The sequence below is a fragment of the Aythya fuligula genome, chromosome 23 (assembly GCF_009819795.1).
Source record: "Aythya fuligula isolate bAytFul2 chromosome 23, bAytFul2.pri, whole genome shotgun sequence".
Classification (NCBI taxonomy): Eukaryota; Metazoa; Chordata; class Aves; order Anseriformes; family Anatidae; genus Aythya; species Aythya fuligula.
Window position 1 is genome coordinate 6,310,051 of NC_045581.1, and position 21,538 is coordinate 6,331,588.

General features: G+C 52.7%; 1 protein-coding gene across 3 annotated transcripts; it reads right to left on the reverse strand.

Moving 5' to 3' along the window:
* Nucleotides 1–413: 413 nt before the first annotated feature.
* Nucleotides 414–20,987, reverse strand: PTP4A2 (protein tyrosine phosphatase 4A2). 3 transcript variants are annotated; one of them, XM_032202260.1, is made up of 6 exons: nucleotides 20,914–20,987; nucleotides 10,197–10,855; nucleotides 8,511–8,603; nucleotides 3,991–4,121; nucleotides 1,830–1,904; nucleotides 414–704 (listed from the first exon to the last, which is right to left on the reverse strand). In XM_032202260.1, the coding sequence occupies exons 2-6, from the start codon at nucleotides 10,290–10,292 to the stop codon at nucleotides 596–598; spliced, it is 504 nt and encodes a 167-aa protein (XP_032058151.1). In that variant the 5' UTR covers nucleotides 10,293–10,855; nucleotides 20,914–20,987; the 3' UTR covers nucleotides 414–595. The 3 variants fall into 3 exon arrangements, with proteins under 3 accessions (XP_032058151.1, XP_032058152.1, XP_032058150.1); XM_032202261.1 differs by lacking the exon at nucleotides 20,914–20,987 and adding an exon at nucleotides 19,745–19,860; XM_032202259.1 differs by lacking the exon at nucleotides 20,914–20,987 and adding an exon at nucleotides 18,425–18,485.
* Between the last annotated feature and the right edge of the window lie 551 nt (nucleotides 20,988–21,538).

Below are 21,538 nucleotides of genomic sequence, written 5' to 3' on the forward strand. Positions count from 1 at the left end.
AAGTTTCTCACACCTGCAGAGTCTGAACACCATGTAGACATACAGCACAAACACCACCAAATCTCTAGAACGCCCAGGCTGGGCTTAAGGCTGTCAGACTGCTCCTGTACAGAACAGAGGCTTCTCCTTGTGTCTGTCTGCCAGCTCTCAGCAAGGTTTAAAAAAAGGCAACTCTATTTAAAAGAGTCCTATTGGAATTAATGCATCAGGCCCTAATTGCGGGGTACTTTCCTCAAATCAAGAAAATAGTTTCTGCACAAGCCAATGCTCTGCTGGTTTTCCTTAGACATAAAATTTACTTTATTTCTTTTCTTAAAAAGTTAAAAATACAGAAGGTTCAGAAACTGATTTTCTTTTCTCCTTGCAGATGTTCAAACTGCAGCTTAAGGAGAAAACAATCCTTCACTGAAATGTTTCTCTTAATTTTTTTTTTTTATTTTTATTTTTTTCCAATCATCACCACCATTAGGACAGAGGTTGAGGAGCACTGACTCCACCACTAATTTGATGACGTAGTTTGATTCCAGATTCACATTTCCAGGTGCCAAGAGTCCAGAAAACAGCCATGCTAACTTCTGCCTTCGTCTGAGATTTTCTATTGAACACAGCAGTGACCGTTGGCATCTCTGAAGCGTAATCGCATCTTAGGTCGGTATTTCTCAAGGTAAAGCAGCTGTTTGGAATTGAAAGCTCCCCTCCTTTTCCTAAAACAAACAGAATGAAGGCTAATATCAATGGAAAACGTACTGCTTCGATCACCATATATATTCTAATGTAGATTAGTCCCCATTCCAAAGCTTTTCTGTATCCATAAAACAACATTTTGGCATCCATTGACACTTTGAGGAAAGAAATTAGAGCAGCACATGCAGCTCGTTATCTACGTGCCAATATTGAAATCAAAATCCCATTAGCAAATTTCAGCATCTTTTCTTGGATTGGGAGAGTTTATTTCCAGCACCAGCAGCAGTCACTGAACAGCACAAGGTCACCCTTTCCTCGCAGACGCATGTGCTACTTGTATTAGCTAAGTAAGACCATGACAGTCAGTTAGAACTATATAAGAGGTGCTCAGAAAAGAACTTCTCAATGTGAAAGGTACTGTAGCTAGGAACATAAAAAGCAATTTAAAAAAAGGAAAAGTTCAGAAAAATCTGTTGACATCAATATAGTTTACAAAGATAACTGGAGACCCTGGGAATCCATAAAAAGATGAATTGCTTTTTTGACAAAGCTCATTCAACATCAATCTTACCTGCTGGGCTTCATTTCAAGATCTGATGTTATTGCTAAACCAACAGGGCTCTGCGTTCTCATCCTTTACCAGTTTTGCTATTTTCCAGACAAGGTGGCTGCTGACATTTCCTGAGTGGATAACGCACTCATGCGCAACGTCTGTAGGAGTGCTGATGCTCACCTACTTGCTGGAGAAATGGAGCTGCTTGGGGGTCCAAACTCACTGGATTTATTATTTTTCTGAATGAGGAGCAATTAGTCCATGTCCAGCTCCAGCCACAATTTTTACAGCCCTAGCCTAGGCTGCCTCCCCCTCCAAGTCCATAAGCTTTGGGTCTTAGTCCAATGGCTTAATACATAAGCCCGGATTTAAAAAAAAAAGGAGGAGGGATATCATTTTTTAATCCTCATCTTGACGCAGAGAAAAAGGGCACAAGCCTCCAGCATTAACATCAAAGTCATGTTCCATATTGTCAGGATATAACAACTAGAAAACAAGTGAAAAAAATCTAACAAACCTTTATGGAGATGCATGCTGTTCAAATACAACATAAAGCGAGAATTTATTTCGAGAACGAGGAAGCTTAACTTACTGCCTTATAAACTGAACTGCATCTTCGTACTTCATTCCACATTCAATGAGAGCAAGTGCAACCAGGACAGGAGCCCTAAAGGAAAAATCAATATTTAAGGAAGATCTGGAGAAACAATAGATTGAATCCTTCAAAATGCATCAAATTAATCTATAAACAAACAGCTTAAGTATTTCCTCTTTAAATGTTATCTACAGAAAGCTATTTGCCTGCTGAGTATCTCATGTAAAATTTCTTTTAGCAGGCAGCTCTGTTTCCAGTGGACACACACAAACACACACACAAATAGCGTTCCTCAGTGTTTGGTGGTATGGAGCAACAGCTCGAGATGGTTATGCTTTGATGGTACTTTCTCATCTCACTATAACCTAATTTTCTACTTTGGTAAAAGAAATCTCTAACATCACCTGGCTGTATTTTGCTTCTTATACTAGGTTTAGCTGTACCTGAGAGAGATCTACGATGCACTGAACAGCTGACTTTTACAGATAAAACTTATTTATTACATGCTGCTCTTGGAACTGGGCATTCCAGCAGCGATGAAGTACAGCTTTCTGCTTTGGGGTCCTCATTTACGAGATGAGTTAGGAGCACAGAGCTGGCTTTGGAAACAAGCTGAGATCACAGCACACATCGGCTTTCTCCTGGATTGGCGTTCACCCTGCTGAACACGTAGAGTTGCAACAGGCACCTCTGGTGGCACAGCAGTAAGGGATTAAACAGGTGCTAGCAGTTGGACAACTTGTACTCATAGCTAAACAAAAATACAGCGCAGGAGCAACAGCTCGCTATCGCTGCCACCTGCATAAAAAGAAGAATTCACTTTCCAAGGGGAACAATCTGAAATCTCAGTTGCTTTGAAGAAAAAAAAAAAACAAAAACAAAAACTGTTTACTATAGCTGAGTTTTAATGCCCTGCTACAGGCACGGTTTGCCAGATTAAAGCTAAATCTGTAAAGCTCTTCCTTTTCCCCTCTGCCACAAACGGTCTGAGAGCAACAGCAGAAAGGTAATTGTGTAAGGAACAGATACAGCACACGAGGCTGCAATATATACACAAGATGGGAAGCTTCTGGTACAGTTTGGCCTGGCATTATGCAAAAAAAAGGCAGTTTAATATCACTTGTTACACGTGGCCACCTTCCTAAAGACGTTCCTCAGCTAAAAATAGAGCAGAAATGGACAAAGAAATCATGTTAATTGCCTTGGGTTTTACCTGGCTGGCTCTCGTCTCTTTAAATATTGGCCATTTCTCTCCGTATCTCTTCATTTCCCCAATCTCTTCCTCTCCAGAGGAGAAAATTTAAGAACTTGAAGCACTCCAACTCTGTTCGTTGGACTTGACTTTCTTTAATCCACCTTTCTTGCCTACTCATTCAGATCCTTAAATATTAACAGTCCCATGGCTATTGTAAGAATACTAACGGTTAGGCTCCATTTTGTCCTAGTTTTAGGACAAACAACACTCAGGGATTACACTTGGGAATACGAAGGTTGCATTTAGCTTTCTGAGCAGCACTTTTTATTTCACCTTGAAAGGAAGTTCTTCCCACAGAAAGAAGTTACATTACAAGTAGTGAGAAGGGGAGAAACATACGTCTGCATGTGAGCAAGAAATAAAAGCCTAACCCTTCTCTAACACTGAGGTGAAGCCACTTTAGAGTAGGAAAGTCAATAGTTGAACCAGTTTTTCTAAATGCTTTTTGTATTTACCACATGCTTAATATTGTAGAGTTGGAAACAGGAGGAAATTTTAAAAATCTGTACAGCCTTAGAAATTGTACTCTGTGTGTATATTGCATTTGTCAAAAAAAAGTGTAAGAGACCTAGCAGAAGAGACCTCGTTTCAGCAGAAAAACAAACACTTCCAAACTAGTAACGCCTCTAATTGCCTGTGCATCGTCCGTGATTGAGAGAAGTGTTCTGAACAATCACTCCACATTTTTCCTCTGACACTAGATCAGGCGTATGACATTACTGAAGATTTTTAAGCTGCAATAAATCTCTTTTGCTTAACGACACAATCGTGATGATGATGCTTTAAAGCACTACGTGGGACAAAACACGGATATTGGCATTTACCTAACACCTTCTGCGAGCTACCTCCCAAATGCATCGACTATGCGAGCCCAGCAGAAAGCCCCGGAGGCAGAGCACTAACCTGCCCAACCCTGCAACACAGTGAACAGCGACACAGCATCCAGGCTCTTCGCGGAATTTGGTTTTCAACAGGTTTAGCCAGTCGTCAACTATCTGATTCGGGGGTGGCGCTCCATCATCAAACGGCCAGTCCTTTGAAGGAAAAAAGACAGCAGCTCTAGATAGGTGTTCCCGAAGCACATGCACACAATCACAAATTTCATCTGTAGGCAACAGCACGGTAACCATAACCAGGAGAAGGAAAATATCCTGTAAATATTCGTGTTTTGTGGGTATTTTTCTAGGTAGAAGCTTGCAAGTCAATTAAATTTTTAACAACCATTTCATTAGGCTTTTCAATAAAATTTAAGTAGAACTTGACAATAACTTCCTTGTAGAGTAGGTTTTTTTAATAGCTGCCTTTGAAATCTCATTTTACTAAAAAGTGTAAAAATCAATGGACATTTCAAATAAGTATTTGACAGAGGAGCACTGTAAACTTCTGCCTGTGATTGTGTCAACCTTTTAAAATACTATTTGTACTGCAGAGATGGTACTCCACAGCAATTTAAATTAAACAGCCTGCACAGCTGTCAGCGCACCCAGTGAGCAAGACTTACTGTTAACCTGGCTATTCGCAAGCCAGAAAAAAAAAATAAATCATATTTAAAAGCAAAAAAGAGTGCTTCGACAATGGCAAAGTCAACAAAGCAGCATTTAAAGCTTCATTCCTGTCTATAAAAGGGGTTGCCGATATTTAAGCTATCCAGGCCACCTTTAATGTCATCAGAATGGCTGGAAACCAAAATTACAAGTGAGAAGCTTCCCATTTTCTCGAGGTCACAGCTCCCTCCTGGAACCCGCGCTGGGAGGGGTACTACACGTCCTGCATTTCGAGCACAAACAGCACATTTCACAACCTCAGGCACGGGCAGTGCAAGGGGAAAGTCCTACTTCGGGGTTATTTAGCACTTTTCATTAGCAGAGTGCAACGCGATTTCACAAAAGAGACTGATAACCAGCGTTTGGTGTTCTTCAAAAACCTCACAAAATGGAAGGGAAAGTGCTTGGAAAGGAGCCCTCCTTTCCTCCTTTTCCTTCACTGGCTGGATCCGAGTTTTTCCAAGCAGTATCTTGAGAACAGGTTAATGTCAAGCAATATTCTCTGAACCCTGCAAGAACATGGGAAAGCTGAACGAGCACAAGGGAAGGCTTAAAAAACGCCAGGCTTTTCCCCGGCAATGCACTTACTGCTGCCCCGCTACTTCCTGACCAGCAAGAAGAGCTGAGCATGGAGCATCTCAGCCCTCCAGACTGCAACCATTAAAAAGCTGCGAGGTACAAACCTGTCAGAACTGCAAAACCAAAAACCTTCACGTTAATGAAATCCTTTTACATCTGATTAATTCGGAAAGACAAAGCCTGGAAGCGTGCAGCACTCCTTTTTAAAGGAAGGAGGAAACTAAAAATACCTGGGACAACACGGCAAGCTGCAAGGCTATACAACAACATCATAAAGTAAATCTTGTTCTTTCCAATAAAAGGCTTTTACAAGATTTTCCACTCAATCACACTCTGCTAGCAGTATTATTTCAGGCCCTGTGTCATGCGCTGTCCCAGGGAGAAACGCCTGGGCAGTCGAGAGAAGAGGCTTTACCCGCTGCAAGATGCTTTCTGCTGAACCCGACCTGCAGAGAGCAGGATTTACATTTCAATTCTGCGCCCTACTTTTGGGTTAGGTTAAAATCCCTTCCTGCAGACCACACGCAGCATGTGATTGCATTACTTTTGTTTGCGTGCCAGTCCTCACGTCCGCACGAGGCATGTGCTGCTGTGAGTTAATTAATGACCACCCTCGTTTCTTGGGAGAGCATCACCTCCCAGTCCTGGTACACCACTGGCATGACAGCAGCGCTGACGGGATGCTGCTCAGAGCAGGGAACGAGAGTAATTCTGGACCAGAGGAGTAATAGCAACCAAGTTTTGCAGGTCTGTGTTGTCTTCCTCCCTTAATTACGAGTTCTGCCAGCAACAGCTCCGAGCACCTGTCAGACAGCACCGGGAACCAGTTGCTGGGCTCCCCGAGCAAAGCAGCCATTAACAAACAGGATGATGCACCAACAGACACCGCAGCGCTGCTGTGTCACCCTGCAGGAGCTGGGAAGGACGACGGGCAGTGACAGCAGCTCCCATTTACCCTTTACCAGGAGCAGCTTTGCTCAGCAGAGCAGCGCCGGGTTTGTCAGCCAGCAGCGTCCGCGGGACCGACAGCGCAGAGCGGGGCTGAGCCAGGGCAGCACCAGGGCTGTGAAGCCACCAAGGTCCCTTTCTTCAAAGCCCAGGTGCAGGAGAACTGCTGGCACCTGCACGGGATGAGACCACGGCCACCAGCGTGGGGCTGTCCCTCCTTCAGCACCGGGGCTGTGGTGGGGCAGAGGCAGCAGCGAAGGCACCGCTCTACCGGGCGCTCCCGACAGCACGGAGCAGGAAGAAATCCACAAAAACGCATCTTAGATCCTCACCACGAACAAAACTACTGCAGCCCTCCTTGATTGCTAGTCAGCGCAAAAAAAAAAAGCTGGAAAAACACTTTTTTTGATGTACCATTTTTACACCACAAGGCCTCGCACACGAGCGTAGCTGTAAGAAGAGCGCAGAAGGCCCCCGAGCCGACCTCCATCCCTGCCCTGCCTGGCTCCTGGCCTTAATCTCTGTTGACAAACAGCCCCGCAGTAGTACTACGCCAGGCAGGGAGCAGCTCGCTCTCCCGTTTCTCACTCTGCCATCTGCCAAGGCATCTCTCTGCCACGCTGTGCCCCGCGTGCCGGCGCACGGCACCGCAGCAGGGGAGCGGGCTGTGCTCAAACACCCTCATTTTCTGGGGTCTCGCCACGCTTCTGGCCCCGACGGTTTTAAAACAGACACCAAGCCCCGTCAGGCTGCGTTTTTAATCTTTGTTATTTTTACAGGCAAGTGGTAGTTTTAAATAAAGGGGGGATTTTTTTCAGCCAGCTGGGAGCTCGCCGCTTCTGAGCGGCGACAGGGATCAGTTTGGAAAGAACACTATTAACGGGAAGGAAAAGCTATGGTGGTGTCATCACTGGTTACCTGATCCCACACAGCCAAACAGCTGCAATACAGCCAGTTACGAAGGCAAGATCACGACTGGCATCATCAGGATCAGCGATGCCATCCTGGTGGAGCTGGACACAGGGAGACTGCCCTTCAGTCTCTGAGCAGGAACTCAGGTCCCTGCTGTGCCACGGGACCTGATATCCCCTAAATCCCAGCTTAAAGCAGGGCTCCGAGGGCTTACACACCACAGGTTCGTCCTTCCAGTCTCTGCAAAGCTTCCAGGTCTCACAGCTAGAGGATTTGCAGGGTGCCTAAGCCCAAGAGAGCTCCAGAAGGAACAAAAATGCTGTTCCAGCGTGCAGCTGGGGGCCTGGCAGCCCCGCAGTGCCCGAGTTTTCCAGCAGCACGGAGGCACACGTGGCTGCCTGGAAGCGGAGTGAATGCTTCCCAGGGCCAGGAGCCAAGAAACCTGCCTGACCTGCACGTGGAATTTCACAGACACACCGGAGTAGGAGCTTTTCTCCTAATGAAAAGCTCAGGGTTTTCCTCCAGCTGAGCCTTTATAAAAACAAAACCCAACAGCCACCACCGGCACACAACCAGCGGCACCAACGGAAGGGGACGACCTGCAAGGAGGAGGCGAGATGCAATTCCTGGCCTCACAGCAGGGTGTTACTCACCCCAGTAAAATCAACTGATTGTATCTAACACACTGCAATAATTCACAAGGATTGCCTGGAAAAATACTGCCCGCGAGGTTAATTCGAACACACCCCTACTAAAAAATAAATAAAAAACACACACCTACTAGAAAATAAATAAAATAATAATAATAAATGCTCAGAACAGCCTGCAGTAGCAGCCAATAGAGGCAGTAGCTGTGCAAGAGGATTTCCTTCCATCTGCCTGGCGGGGAAGCACCAGCGCTGTGCTCCCAGCCACAGATCCCCTGGAAGGGCCCACAGAAACCTGGGTCCTACCCAAAAGCAGCAGCCCACCAGCATGGCACTGGGGGCTCAGCATGCAGCAGCTTCTGAGCGTGAGAGAAGGGAGCTTTATCTTCATCCTGAGAAGGGCAGCTGTAAATGGAAAGCCAACAAGTGCTCCGTGGAAAAGACTGAGCAGGTTGTGTGAAACACGAGGCTGAACAGAACAAAGTCCGGGGATTTCTCTTTGGATCAGTATCAACCTAGTCACTAAAATGCATCCTGAGTATCTCAACCAATCCAGAAACCCAGGAGCAGACATTTCTATCCCAACTAAAGCACTCGGGCTGCAGAAATTCATCAGCAGGTACATTTCACAGAAGCACTGTGAATTTATCAACACCAGCTTTGGCTGATGCAGGGGAGCACACAGCTTTTGACCATTCTGAAGCAGTCACAAGCTCTTCCCAAAGCACGAAGCTGTCCCCAGCTCTCGAGGACAAGCAGTTCTCACGTATAGACAGTGGTAAAGACAACTCACTAGAACCTGGATTCCTTCTTTTTCGATAGGAGCTTGATCGTAAGTGGCATCACAAACTCGCACCAAGGTTGTCACTCCGTACTTCTTCAGCTCCTTTAGGAAGAAAGGACACACGTGAGCACACCGCCAGGAGGAGAAACTCAAAAACTTCCTCATCAGCTGCAAAAGTAAAGATTTTACACCACACCAGAGGTACTACCTGCATGGTTCCCAGGTGACTGCACGAGGAAGGAGCCAGCTGTGAAAGGAGCGTTTATGACCCGCGTTAGGATAAGGGCTACGAGTGACAGGAATAAACATAAAACTCCTCTGAATTATTCCTCCCTGGGGAAACGCCAGGGTGGAAAAAAATGCATATGTAAGAGCAAAGTTAGAATAGCTGCTTCTCCTCTCCACGCAGCTTCTTTTTGTCTTTAAATAGCAGCCTGGAACTGGTCGCTGCAGCCAGTGTTGACATTTTGAGGCAGGGAGGAACAGAACACACACCACCATACTCCAGCTTCCTTGTAATGCACTATAAGTAGCACATTGTGCTAGATAAATAATCAGAAGATCAAACAAAAAGCTGTTCCAGTTCACTTTGAAGGTTGATACAGCGAGCAGAATTTCCTCTCGTGTTTGGGCTGAGTCAATATGACTTTTAACAATTAGCAGAATCTGTTCCAGACTCGAGCCTCCTAATAAAGGAAGACAATCCACAGGCTGAAAAAACAGAGACTAAAAAATGCGGCTTTGCGAACAAATTAACCACTAATGCATGAGCGGACTCGGGGTGAAGAGCAGGCTGCTAAGTGATGGAAGTCTGCTGCAGTCAGCCAGCAGTATCAGATGACAGGATCTCCTGGGAATGAAAAGGGCCTACGTAGGCAAGATAAAAGTCCTCTGGATACAAAGGGCACAAAGATACAGCGGGTTTGGAGCAAGCTGGAGCACAGAAATACACTGCACTACTATTTTGGTAGCAGATACTCTGTGTGTGTGTAGTAGGTGAAACTATTTGTCACTTTCTCAGGTCAAATTATTAAGTTTTGCTGTATTTAAGGCCTTATTGTGTCAGTCATGCTCTGTTTCACTGTCCATCTTAACAGAGTCTTCCCACAGTCCGAGCCAGGCAGCTGTCAGGTGCTTCAGGTGCCAGCATTTATCCCTGGAGAAGGACAGCTCTGGGATCAGCGGGGCAGTCTGAGAAAACATCCTCAGAACTAAACATCAGCGTAAGCGCTGCGCTTAACCCTGCCTTACAGAAGTTCAGAAATCAGTCACAATTCCATTAATTGCTACTTTAAAAGCCAGAAGATGAGCAACGTATCAGAAGCACCGTATTATTTAGTGAAAAATTCTATTTAGAGCACAGAACATGCAGTCCTTCAGAAGCCAGGACAAAAACAATGGCAAGGGTGCGGGGCTGTGCTCTGAAATGGGAGCTCACCCTGCCCCTCTTACTTAAAGAAGTGCAAGATTTGGAAGAAAAGTAATCAGCAAATTCTCTTCTCATGCTGTCAAGAGAATATAAACAACGTATTTAAGAAATATTAAAGAAAAAAAATGCCTTGATTCGAGTAGCACGTAACACAGTCACAGCTTTGTGAACCACAGGTGTGAATAATTCTACAGAAATGATGAGCACACAAGGAAACGGAAGGAAAGGAAAGAAAAGAAGGATGGCATTTTTTCTGCCTGCCTTACCTCGATGAACTTGCTGAGGGTTGCGTTGGTTGGGTTGTGAGTGATCAGGAAACGCATGTTCTCATAGGTGATTTCCACGGGGGCTGGACGGTTCATAATGGCAAACAAAACGCGTGAGGGGCAAAAAAAAAAAAATAAATCAATAACCTTGGAAACGTTTCACAGCAGAAAACATTAAAAAGACCACTAAAATGGCTGGGATTGATCAGAGCTTGCTTCGACGTGTTTGTTCCTTAGAGACTTCGCTTCTAGGAAAGCAGGTTTGCTTCAGAATCCACTCGAATTCAGCTTCGGCCTCAGCTGCTGCAGGTGGTATCCTTCAGACTCCACGAATTCTGACTACATGCAAGACTAGGCAGCCTGTTCTACATTTAGGCACTGGTGAGGCAAAAAAGTAAGGGCAGGTTTTCTCTCCACTTTGTTTTCTTGACGCTTAGTTTTGCTAGAGTCAGTAAGAGGAATATGCTTCCAATGGGCAGAAGATATCCCATATATTTGTGTTCGCTGTGTCCGGAATCTTCAAGGCAAAGTACTTATGGCACGTGAAACCCCCAGCTCTCGGCTCACTTGTCAGCCAGGATGCTGTGCTGGGCCTGGCAGAAGTCTGCCCTCACGCTCAGAATCGCCATAAATGTGCGCCGTATATTCCAACAGAACACCTGCAAGGAGAAGAAAACAGCACGTGAGAGGAGCTCTTGCTTCTGGCTCCAACTATTAACGAGCCTGAAGCTCTGAACCATCAGTAGCGGTGTGAGCTGCTGAAATTAGTCAACACCAACTCAATCATTTCTTTTAGAGCGGCACAAAGCAGCTTCCCTTTCCTCCCATTGAAATTCCAACCACCTGAGATTTCAGGCTGCACGAAGAGCCCCAAAATGAGGAGCAGTTCAGGAGAAGCCCCTGCAGCTGCTGCTTGTAAACGTTTGAGAGGAACCAGCAGGGTAATAAACACAAATAAACTGCACCATTGATTCAAGCTCCTGCCATTCAGGACGATTTATGACACCAGGCATGACTAAAACTGCCCAGAACAACACGCTGCCGGTGACTAACACCCCAACAAGCGAGGTCATAAAGAGCAGGAGGTAAACAGGATGCTAATTCCACCAAAATTAACATCTTTTTAAGTCAGAGCGAGCAGAATAATGGAAAACCACCAACTCCCAAGCCCAACAGAAACAAGTGCTCACCCCGAAGCCCATCAGGACAGGCAGAAAGGGCTGGACCCACTCCCAGGTTAACGAGCCACTTGCTAATTAAAGCTCTCTGTTTGATGAGAGAGGACTGCCTGCGTTTCCAGGTGGGACACGGCTGGGTCCAGCACACCAACCTGAAGTTGTTGCCTCCCGGCGCTGCAGGCTGTGCCCACAACGCGACAGCTTCGTGCTCTCAACAGCAGGAGCACTACGAGCAGGAACAGGAGGGAATTTCAACTGCTGGTAGCACAGGAGCACCACCAGCACTGTGCCACCGAGCTGCCAGCAGCAGCAGGGAGGAATCCTGCAGGAATTGGTCATTTCCAAAGCAAGCCCAGGGCGTTAAAGCTCCCAGTCCCAGCAGAGGATTCCCACTCACAGCTGGTGCAGCAACAGCAAGAGCTGATGGGCCTGCTGAGAGAGGACGGAGCTCACCTGAACTAACCCTGCGGGGGACATTTAAGGCTGAAAAACTCGGTAAGCAACACGGCTCCTGCTGCTGCAGGTGAAACAAGGTTTGCTCAGCTGTTTTTAAGCGATGTGCTCAAAGCTGAGCTTGTCAGGAAGATGCTGGTGAAGCTTTCTGAGGCCGTGCCAGGCTGAGATTTCGCTCAGACGACACCGCTCCGTCCCTCACCTCCTGCTGGCTCGCAGGATGAGCCCTCCTGGGCCTGGGGAAATTCCCCAGCAAGCAGAAGGAGGCCAGCGATGTGTCACGTCTGCAAGGGAGTCGGAAGGCAACGAGCTTTGTTAGAGCTTTGTTACCTCCTCGTGGGTACAGAGCGACTTCAGACGCACCAGATTTCATCTGCAGAGGAAGGAAGCAGCTTTGCTGTGCAGGGAAACTGCACCAAAGGGTGAGATCTGTTTTGGAATCGCGTATTGCCAGAGCAGACCCCTAAACTGAAAGGAATAAGGTGCGTAAAAAGCAGAAAGCCAAAGACCCGCCGCAGACACTTTGCGTTTCTGAAGAAGTTTTAAAGCAGCTGAGTAAAATCCAAACCAGCCCAGAAGTCACAAAACCTGCAACTTGAGCAAAGTTTGCCTTGAAAGGGCAGAGTGAATGCAATTAGGGAAACACACGCCTGGAAATTCACACCCCGAACCCGTGGTGCGCTCAACGTTTTAATGAGACCCTCGCTTTAAAAGAGTCAAATTAAGTAGTACAAAAATACCTTTTTCACTGACACGAAGTCAAAAATCACCCAAAGAACAGCAATTATTTCCTTCAAGAACAGCTCTCAACGCCAAAAAAACACATTAATTAGATTGCCAGAGGCAAGAACAAAGATGTTTCCAATAACCTCCCCCAACCTGAAAGCAGCTCTCGCCGAGTGACTCGAATACAGATTTCGGAAGGGGATCCTGGAACATTTTATCAGCACCATGGTGAACAGAAGCCCCACGGTTACAGCAGCCACACGTGTCCAACACCTGTAAAACTACGCAGGAAAATGTTTTTTTCCCATAGAAATACCAGGATGGGGTTTTCCACCCTATTTAAATATAGGCTCAAGCCACCTGACGCACCCTGAAGGCTTACACTAGAGGAACGGTCCCCAAACCAAGTTTTTAGGACCTAAAAAAGGTGATTTGAACCAAAAGCAGTCATCAGCACATCTTGGGGTAGGAGATCAGAGCTGGGAGCCGAGTACCAGCAGCTTACAGCATTTCAGAGCACGCCGTCCCGGGGGGGAGAGCAATCGTGCCGTATTTAAACAAATCCTTTACACATTTTTCCTCTTCAGCAGCAATAACGGGGTTGGAGGAGCCTCCTCCAGCGCTACCCGAGCCGTGAGCCGCATCAAATCAGGTCATTACCGCTACGCTTCCCCTCCCTCCAGCGGATCAGAGGGAATTTCAGCCCAATTACTTGAAAGATGGTTTTTAAGAACTATTTACCGAGCCATTAAGGCAGGAGGCGGGCAGGGGACAGGTTCCAGAGCACGGAGCGTGGCTCAGGGCAGCACCGGCTCGAGCCCCGCGCCTGCTCCTGCCTGACCTTGACCACGCTGCTTCCAGGAGCTTGACTCATCTGCCGAGCAGGAACGCCAGCACCTTACCTTCCCCGGAGGCGTATTACTAGAGCGTTTAATTACCTAATAGCTCAGGAGTGATTAAAAACGTAAGGCGCCGTATTTAAGCCTGAAAAACGATTTCCAGAAGGGTAAGAAGTTTATGTAGCGCTCAATCCTGTTTTAAAGCAGCCCTTCCGCCCCTCACCTCAACTGCAACGCCACTTAGCTCGAGTTTAGTGAGCAACCAGGCCTCTGGTTAGGAGCAAAAGGGGAAAAACCCCGTTGTGGGAAACTTCTCAGCTCCCCAGGTGAGCGCTTGGTGACGCAGGGAGGGAGAAACGTCCAAGTCTGCACCTCGAAACCCCAGGGGAGCTGCGTGCCACCCGGGCGATGACGACCCACAGCAAGGGTGGCTGCACAGCAGAAAGCAAGAAATGGCTTTTCAGCTAATTAGCCCTCTTCCTAGGCTTGGAAAATGAGGTGGAGCAGGGCTGGGCTGAGGCAGGGAGCAGCCACCTCACACATCCACACCGTGAATGGGGCGCGAGAGCTCCCTGGGGAACCAGAGAGGGGAGCGGGGCAGCAGCGACAGCGATTCCTGCAGCTGAGAGGAGTTGGCAATGCCTGGCAGTTAGTTCCCCACGTCGTTTGACTTAATTAGCAAGGAATAATCATCAATCAAGACGCCTGTCTCCCCAGCCATGCTAAGTGGGCTGTGACAGTCCTTGACAGGACTCACTTAGGCTCCGCCACGAGCTCGCGGCCCTACCTGCAGGAACGCCTGGTGGAGCCTAATGGGGCCAAGCTGAGAAGAAAGTCCCCAAATCCTACAAATCTGCCTAACGTGTAAGCGAGGGGCAGGCCTATTAATCACCAATTTGTTTATTTGGGCTCGCCAGCTAACTCAGAGAGAGGAGCTGAACGAATTCCTGGCTTGACAGAAATCTCAGAGGGTGCCCCAAGGAGCAAACCGCCCGGCTACAGCACCCAGCAGCGCCTTGACTCCTGAATGAGATGCTTCAGCGGGGCTCTTCCCTTCTGAACTGCAGCTCTGCAAGCTCGGGGACACGGATCTGATGAAAAAAAAGTATTAAAAGGGACAAGGGAGCTCCCGGTCCCACCGCCTCCCAAGCACACGGCCAGAAGCGCTTCCCGAGCCGCACGGCGACAGCTCAACCGCCTGCAACAGCTGCAGCCTGCCCGGATTGCAAAACACAGATACCTCTGGAAAGGTCACCCGGCTCACCTTTCCAAACAACCAGAGCACAGGATGCGGAGCAAAGCCCGCTAATTTGTGAGGAGAATACTTCGGGGTGCGGAGAGCGCTATTCTGAAAGCGCCCGCGCTCGCTCTGCCCCGCGAGTGGGAATTCACATTCGGTGCTAAGGACCTTAGGTAACTGCTGATTTATTTTTTTTCTTTTTCCTTTTCCTCTTCAAGAAAACCTCATTCCTGTGGTTTGTGCTCGCACACGTGAAACCAGCCCCACGCTGCGCTGCCGGTGCAAAACCTGACGGTGAAAATTTCCACCCTGCGAGCGCGCCGCAGCCCTGCTTTTCCTGACGTTGGCGGTGTGCTCGGTATTTATTTCACTTCCTCTTCCTGCATCGCTCCTCTGAACGACCTGCGGCGTGCCAATTCTCCACCAGAAGCGTCCTGAAGACCCAGCCCTGCAGGAGGGGCTTCAGCGAGGCCCCCAGAAGCAGCCGGCCCCAGCACGGCACAAACCCACGCCGCTGAGAACCGAGATGGCCTCTTCCGAAGCACCAACCCCCCTAGCATACAGAGAAAAACTCCGGAGCCAGCATTCTTGGAAAAAAGCTCTTGAACACGCTCCGAAGGAAGCCTGCTCGGGACGACACGTGCCCAGAGAGGGGTGAGGTCAGAATCTTACTGTTCCACCCTATCCACCCCCGCGGCGGAGCTCCCTCCCCGCGCGCTGACAAGTTCTGCCGGTGACTCATGCGTTTCCTTTTGCACTGCCCCCGTCGCTCCGTCCCAGGCCGTAAAACCAAGAGCAGCAGATACAAATCTGCCTCTGCAAGATATTAAAAAAGTCCAGATTATAAAAAAAAAAAATTAAAAAAAAAAATCTTCATTTGGAAGTGACGCGCCGGGAAGCGATACGGCTCTCAGATGTGACCCAGCAAAAGCACCAAAACTCGAGCACCGCACACCAAAACGTTTCTCCCTCAGTCTGGGTGAGGTCAAACCCGTCTCCAACGCGGGCATCAGCACGTGGGGAAGCCCATCCTGGAGAGCTCGGAGGTGAAATGCTCAGCCGTAGCCCCCGAGCCCTTCGGACAGGGCTGGCAGCGTGCCTTACGCTGCAGTTTTCCTGTCCGGTGAGCCAGAACCTGCTTCGCCGCTTAAAGGGCTGCTCTGACATCTGGGAGTTTGCTGAATGCTTTCCCCACCCACCACCTAGTTCAAAAAAAAATCCTTCAGAAGACACATTTGAATATTACTGGCATACCCAGAAAGTCTGAAGTTACCAGAAGCGTTTGAAGTGTAAACCAAAAGGGCCCCCCAAGACAGAGGGATCCGAGCTCACCGCTCTCCTCCTCACACCAAAAAAGCGCATTTATCTCAGAAAAACTAAAGTCAAAAGTAACTTTTAGCCCACACCTCATGGTTATGTGACTCTAAACTAGTTTCTAAAGCTCAGCAGGGTGAGCTGAGCTGCAGCAACTGCTGGCTTCTGGAAATACATCGCCCGGTCGCCGGCCTCCCCGGCGGTTTGGAGGAAATATTCTCACACTGAGGAGCAAGTATCTAAAGGAAAAAAAAACCATTAACAAGTCAAGCCGGACTTGAAAGCGATTTCCAACCGCACAGCAACAGGGCTATTATCCTGCGGAGCTCCAAAGCCAAATTACTTGCACCTTACTCAGCTCCCTTTGAATTTGCCATCTACCTCTGCTGGAAAAAGGACTTGGTGGGGAGCCGGCTCCTAGGCCACGCTCCCGCGGCGGTTAAAGTCAGCCTGGAACTGAAGCTCGCTGATAAATGTCACCGCACGGCCACAACGTCACAATTGTTCAACTCCAGGGTGCATTATTTCGAGCAGAGCCGGGCTCCTGGTGCAGATCACCGGGAAGAATTTAACTCGTTGGCAAGGGGGAACAAAGACACCGACACAGCGCCCTGAGCAGAGGCAGCAGCCGGCCCCTCGAGGTTAGAAGAGAAGGGATCGAGAAATTTAGGGCTCCTCTCACCCTTTACTCAGAGCTGTTTGAAACCCCAACCCTTCAGCAGGAACCCACGCTGCCAGACCAGGCCGAGCACAACCAGCACCGCGCAGATCCCTCTGCATCACCAAAGCTCTCCAAAAACCCCGCAGCACCCCCCACAGCACCTCCAAAGTGCCCCCGCTCGCCCTGCAGCCCCCCAGGAGCCGTGTTTGCAGCTGGGGGCTCCCCTCCTCGAAGCGAGGATGGAAACGTGCCCCAACAGGAGGCCGGTGCAGCCCGGCTGTGGCAGGACGAGGCAGTGGAGGCCGTTCCCCGGCGCGGGGCAAAGTCCTGGGGCAGGAGCGATGCAGCTGGCTGCGGCCACAGCTCAGCCCCGTGCCAAGGGGCAGAGGCAGAAGCCGCCGTTCCCGGGGGCTGTGGGCACCCAAATGCCAAGCAGCCCCCAAAATCAGCCCTGGGCACCCCCCCCGCCCCGTCTTACTCCAGCTCCCAGCAGCTGAGCTCGCGAACTCCGGGTGTTTGGAGGCGCTGAGTCATAAGAAGAGAGAGTTTTTAGGCTGCTGCTGGCGGTGGGTTTAGCTTTTTGCTTTTTTTTTTTTTTTTTTTTTTCTCTCTCCTTTTAAACACCAACTGCAGCTCTGAGTCAGAACCCGACTGCTCCGCTCGGGGAGCGCCGTGACAGCCAACGTGCTGCCTCGCGCCGACGGCCACCAGCACGCGGCTGCCCCGCCACGAAAACCCCAACCCCGACCCCACGGCACCGGGAGCCTTCCCACGAGGGCGCAGGGGCTGCTGTGACACCCCCCGGACCTGCAGCCCCCCCCCACCGGGGCAAACCCCGGCGATTCCCAGCCTCAGCCCTTCGCTCCTGGCCCCCTCGGCCCCCTCTCTCCAGCTCCACACCGCTGCCCCCGCTGCAGCCCCAGGAAAAGCCCCGCATCCTGGCCCCTCTCCCTTCCCAGCTCCACCTCCTGCTGGAGGAGCCCCCCCCCCGAGCCCCCCAGCTCCCAGGGAAGCCCCCTCCCCTTCGCAGGCCGCCCCCAGGGCAGACACGAGGCAGGCTCCCCACCGCCTCCTCTCCAACTCCTTTCCCACCACCAAGCCCCCCCCTCTCCTCTGAGACCTCCAAGTGCCCCCCCGTGCCCGGTACAAGCCCCCATGCACCCCTCAGCCCCCTCCCCACCTCCCCCCTCGCTGCAGGCCCAGAGGCAACAAACTGCCCCCACGAACACCCCAAGGAGCCCATACAGGAGGCACAGCCACTGCCCCAAACCGCCCCATGGAGCCCCTCACCCCCACCCCACAGGCGGGGGGAGCCCCCCCCGGTCCCGTAACCGCCGCCATCCCCAAGAACCAGCCCTGGAGGGGGTGGGGGGTGACCAGGGAGCCCCCAAACCGCCCCCATCCCGCAGCTGAGGGTTGACCCCCAGCCCCTACCCCCACCAAACCCCTAAGATTGAGGACCCCAAACCCACCTCCTCATGAGGGGAGGGGGGCGAGAAAAACCCCACGGATCCCCCCAAATCCAGAACCCCCCCACAGGGGGGCACCGGGCGCCCCGCTCCCAGCAGAGCCCCCTCGCACCCCAACGACCCCCCCAGACCCCAGAGGGGCTCCGGGACCCCCCGCCAAGCCCCAAAAACCCCCCAGGACCCCCCCTGAGGCCCGGGACCCCCCAAAAAAAACAAGAAAGGCCTCGAAGCCCCCCCCCCAACCCCCCCCCAGGCCCAGGCCCGCCCCGGGGCGGGGGCTGCGGGGCCTCCCCCGGCCCCTCCTCACCCGGTGCCCCCCCCCCCCCAAGCACCGCGGGGCCCCCTCACCGTGGGCATTGAGCGGGCGGCCTTCTGCCGAGCGGGGCCGGCGCCTCCCACGCAGCGGGGCCGGGAGGGGGGCGGGAAGGGGCGCGGCGGGAGGGGAGGGAGGGGAAGGGGAAGAAGGGGAAGGGGAAGGAGGCGGCGGGGACCGGGAACCGGGAGCCGGGGCTGGGTGGGGGCCGCCGGGGCCCGGCCGCTGCTGGAGGGAGCCCGGAGCCCGCGCGCTGCTGCTGGAGGACAGGCCGCGCCCCCCCGCGCCGCGTGGTACGGTCCAGCCTCCTCCTCCTTCTCCCCCCCCCCCTCAACGCTCCGTGGTACGGTCCGCCCGCCCCGGCTCTGCCCGCTGGGAGAGACCATCTATAACCAGCGCGGGGGGGTTCCGGGAATAAGGGGGTGAGGAGAGCAGCGCGGGGAGGAGGTGCCGGGCCCCGCCGCCGTTCACCGGGATGGAGGCGCGGAGCCAAGCGCGGGGCCTCCTCCGGGCTACAGGGAGCCGCTGCCGCCCTCCCGCCGCCATCACCGCGCCGCTGTCCCCCCCTCTCCCCAGCGCGGTGGTACGGCCCGCCCCGCCCCTCTAAGCGCCGGCCCGGCCCTTCCAAGGCAGCGCTGGGGGGGGGGAGCGCTGGGTCCCGTCCCTCCCCCCCGCCGCACTTGGAGTCGCCCTACGGCCCCACGTGCGCGCCGGCCCTTCCACGCCAGCACCTCCCCCCCCCACGCGGGGAGGGGTTGGTACGGCCCGCTCCCCCCCCCCCCATCCCCCCGCCCGGTGGTTCGGCCCGCCCCGCCGTTCCCACGCCTTCCGCCTGGCGGGCGCGGCCGCTCCCATTGAGAAAAAATGGGCAAGGGGGGAAAAAAGCCCGAAACCGCCTCAAAACGCCGAGCGGCCGGCACGGGAGCGTGGGGCGGGGGGGAGAAGGGGACACGGAGCTCCTCGGCTCGGCCACGTGGCGCTCGGGGGCTGAAGAAAGCGACCTGGGCTGCGGTACCGGGCTACAACCGGGCCGTACCGGGCTGTACCGGCCCCCAGGCGGCCCCACCGGGCACAGCGCGGCTCCGTGCCCCCGGTTCCAGCCCCCTCCTCCCACCCGGCCCCGTTGCCCGTTGAGTGCAGCCCGGTGGAACCGAGGCGGAGCCGCCCCCGGGAGCGGCACGGCCCCGCTGGGCTCGCCCCGGTGCCGTTCGGTTCCTCTGCCGCCCCCCCGGGTGGAGCCGCCGCCGGGCCGGGGTCCGCTAGAGGGCAGCCGGACACCGCTCCGGGCTCCCGGGGGGGAAAAGCGCTCGGCCCCGGGGGGGGCTGTGCTCGCCCGTTAACATCGCGAGGAGTACCTTCATCGGGAGCCGCAGCCTGCCGCCGCCTTCCCTGCCTGCCCAGCCCAAATTACCGGAGCTGAGCCCGGGGGCAGGGCGGGCGGGCCGTCCCCACCGGCATCGCCGCCGCTCCGGCCGAGGGAGGGGGCAGGAACAAGGCAGCCTCTGTGTCCTCCGCGCCCGCAGGAAGCCCTCGGCGGGGCCCCTCGGGCCGGCGGGGCCGCTGACGCACTCCCATTTGCATAGCGCCCGGTGCCCCGGCCCACCGGGCCCCTTCACAACAAAGGCGCTGCCCGGCCGGCTCCTGCCTCTCGCCCTGCCCCGTCCCGGAGGGCACCGCGTCCATTTTAACACCCCGGGATTCTTTTTTTCAGTGGTTGCTGGAGGCTCTGGCTGTGCTGCTCGCTCTGGGGGCTCCACAAGGTTGTAACAGACACACCTCAGCCCCTTTGCGCCCCAGCAGATCAGGCTGAGGACAAATGAAGTAGAAGTAGCTCAATTTACAGATGGGGAACTGACCAGTTAAGTGTCCAGTTCCACTCAAGAAGCCTGGAAGAAGTTGGAAACTGGTTCCAGATATCCAAACTTCCAGACCAGGGCCCCATCAGGCAACCTTCCTCTAGAAATTAAACTCTAGAAGAGCCGAACGCATCTCTTTTGGCTGAAATTTTTGGGAGGGATGAGTCCAGATCAAATGGCTGATGGCAGCCGTCCCCCACAGCAGCACAAGCACAGCAGAGGGGCTGGCTGCAGCAAGGGGAGAGTTGTGTGTGCTCAGCACGAGGCAGCAGGTGGAAACCCTGGGGCAAGGACAGCGTTTCCAAGAGCAGAGCTAGCACCGCCTGGCTCCAGGAAGGCGCCACAGAATTTACAAGTAATGCAGCTGTAAGGACAGGACAGGCAAGGAAAGCGAATCTCAGTGAAACATATCCAAAAATTACACTGAAGATATAAAACTGGGGTGAAAGAAGAGAGAGCATGCGAGCAAGGAAGGCCCTGACAGGGGAGGCACACATTAGGCACACGTATCAGGGAGCCATGCAACACCAGGAGCTCCCTTCAAGGCAAGGCTTTACAGGCACCAAAGTGCCCAGGCACTGATGCCGAGTGATGGCTGTGCACAGGTTCAGCTTAGAACCAGCACCCAGGAGGTGAGGGGGCAGCACAGGGCCCAAGCGCGCCGTTACCTGCTGCCGACGGAGGCCGTTTGTCCACGCACATCGACTCCAGCCCCACACAAGCGGCTGCTGCAAACTGGGCCCTGTGACGAGACACGGAAAGACCAGATGAGATTCGTGTCCTTAACGGGATGAAAGATGTGTGGTTCTACCAGCTGTAAAGGCCATTTCTTTGGGTCATGAACGTAAAGCCATTGATAAGGGCTCCATCCAAGAGCACCGAGGCGTCCCCTGCCTGCTCCCTGAACACTCAGTCCCTCCAAAAACCATGGTAACAGAACCCCACACAGACACACCCTGTGTGGGAGTGGGCACCCTTAGTGGGAAAACGACCAGGGCCGCTCCCCTGGGCTCTAAAGCCCCTCAGAGCCCCCCGAGAGCCCTCTCAGGCCCCTCAGAGCTCCCTCAGGGCCCCCTAGGAGCCCCTCAAAGGCCCCTAAGAGCCGCCTCAGAGTCCTTCAGAGCCCCTCAGACCCCCTGAGAGCCCCCTCAGGCCCCCCAGCCCCCTCAGATCCCCCTGAGAGGCCTCCAGAGCCTCACAGGGGCCCTTCAAAGGCCCTCAGGCCCCCTCAAGCCCCCCCCCAGGCCCCTCAGGGCCCGGCCCCGCTGCCTCGCACCTCAACGCCGTCCCCGC

Coding starts and splice junctions, on each gene's coding strand:
- PTP4A2 (XM_032202260.1), bottom strand. CDS start 10,292: ATGAACCGTCCAGCCCCCGTGGAAATCACCTATGAGAACATGCGTTTC. Junction 8,604..10,196: donor CCCTCAGCAAGTTCATCGAG/GTAAGGCAGGCA, acceptor TTCTTCCTAAAG/GAGCTGAAGAAGTACGGAGT. Junction 4,122..8,510: donor AAGAAGGAATCCAGGTTCTA/GTGAGTTGTCTT, acceptor TTTCCTTCAAAG/GACTGGCCGTTTGATGATGG.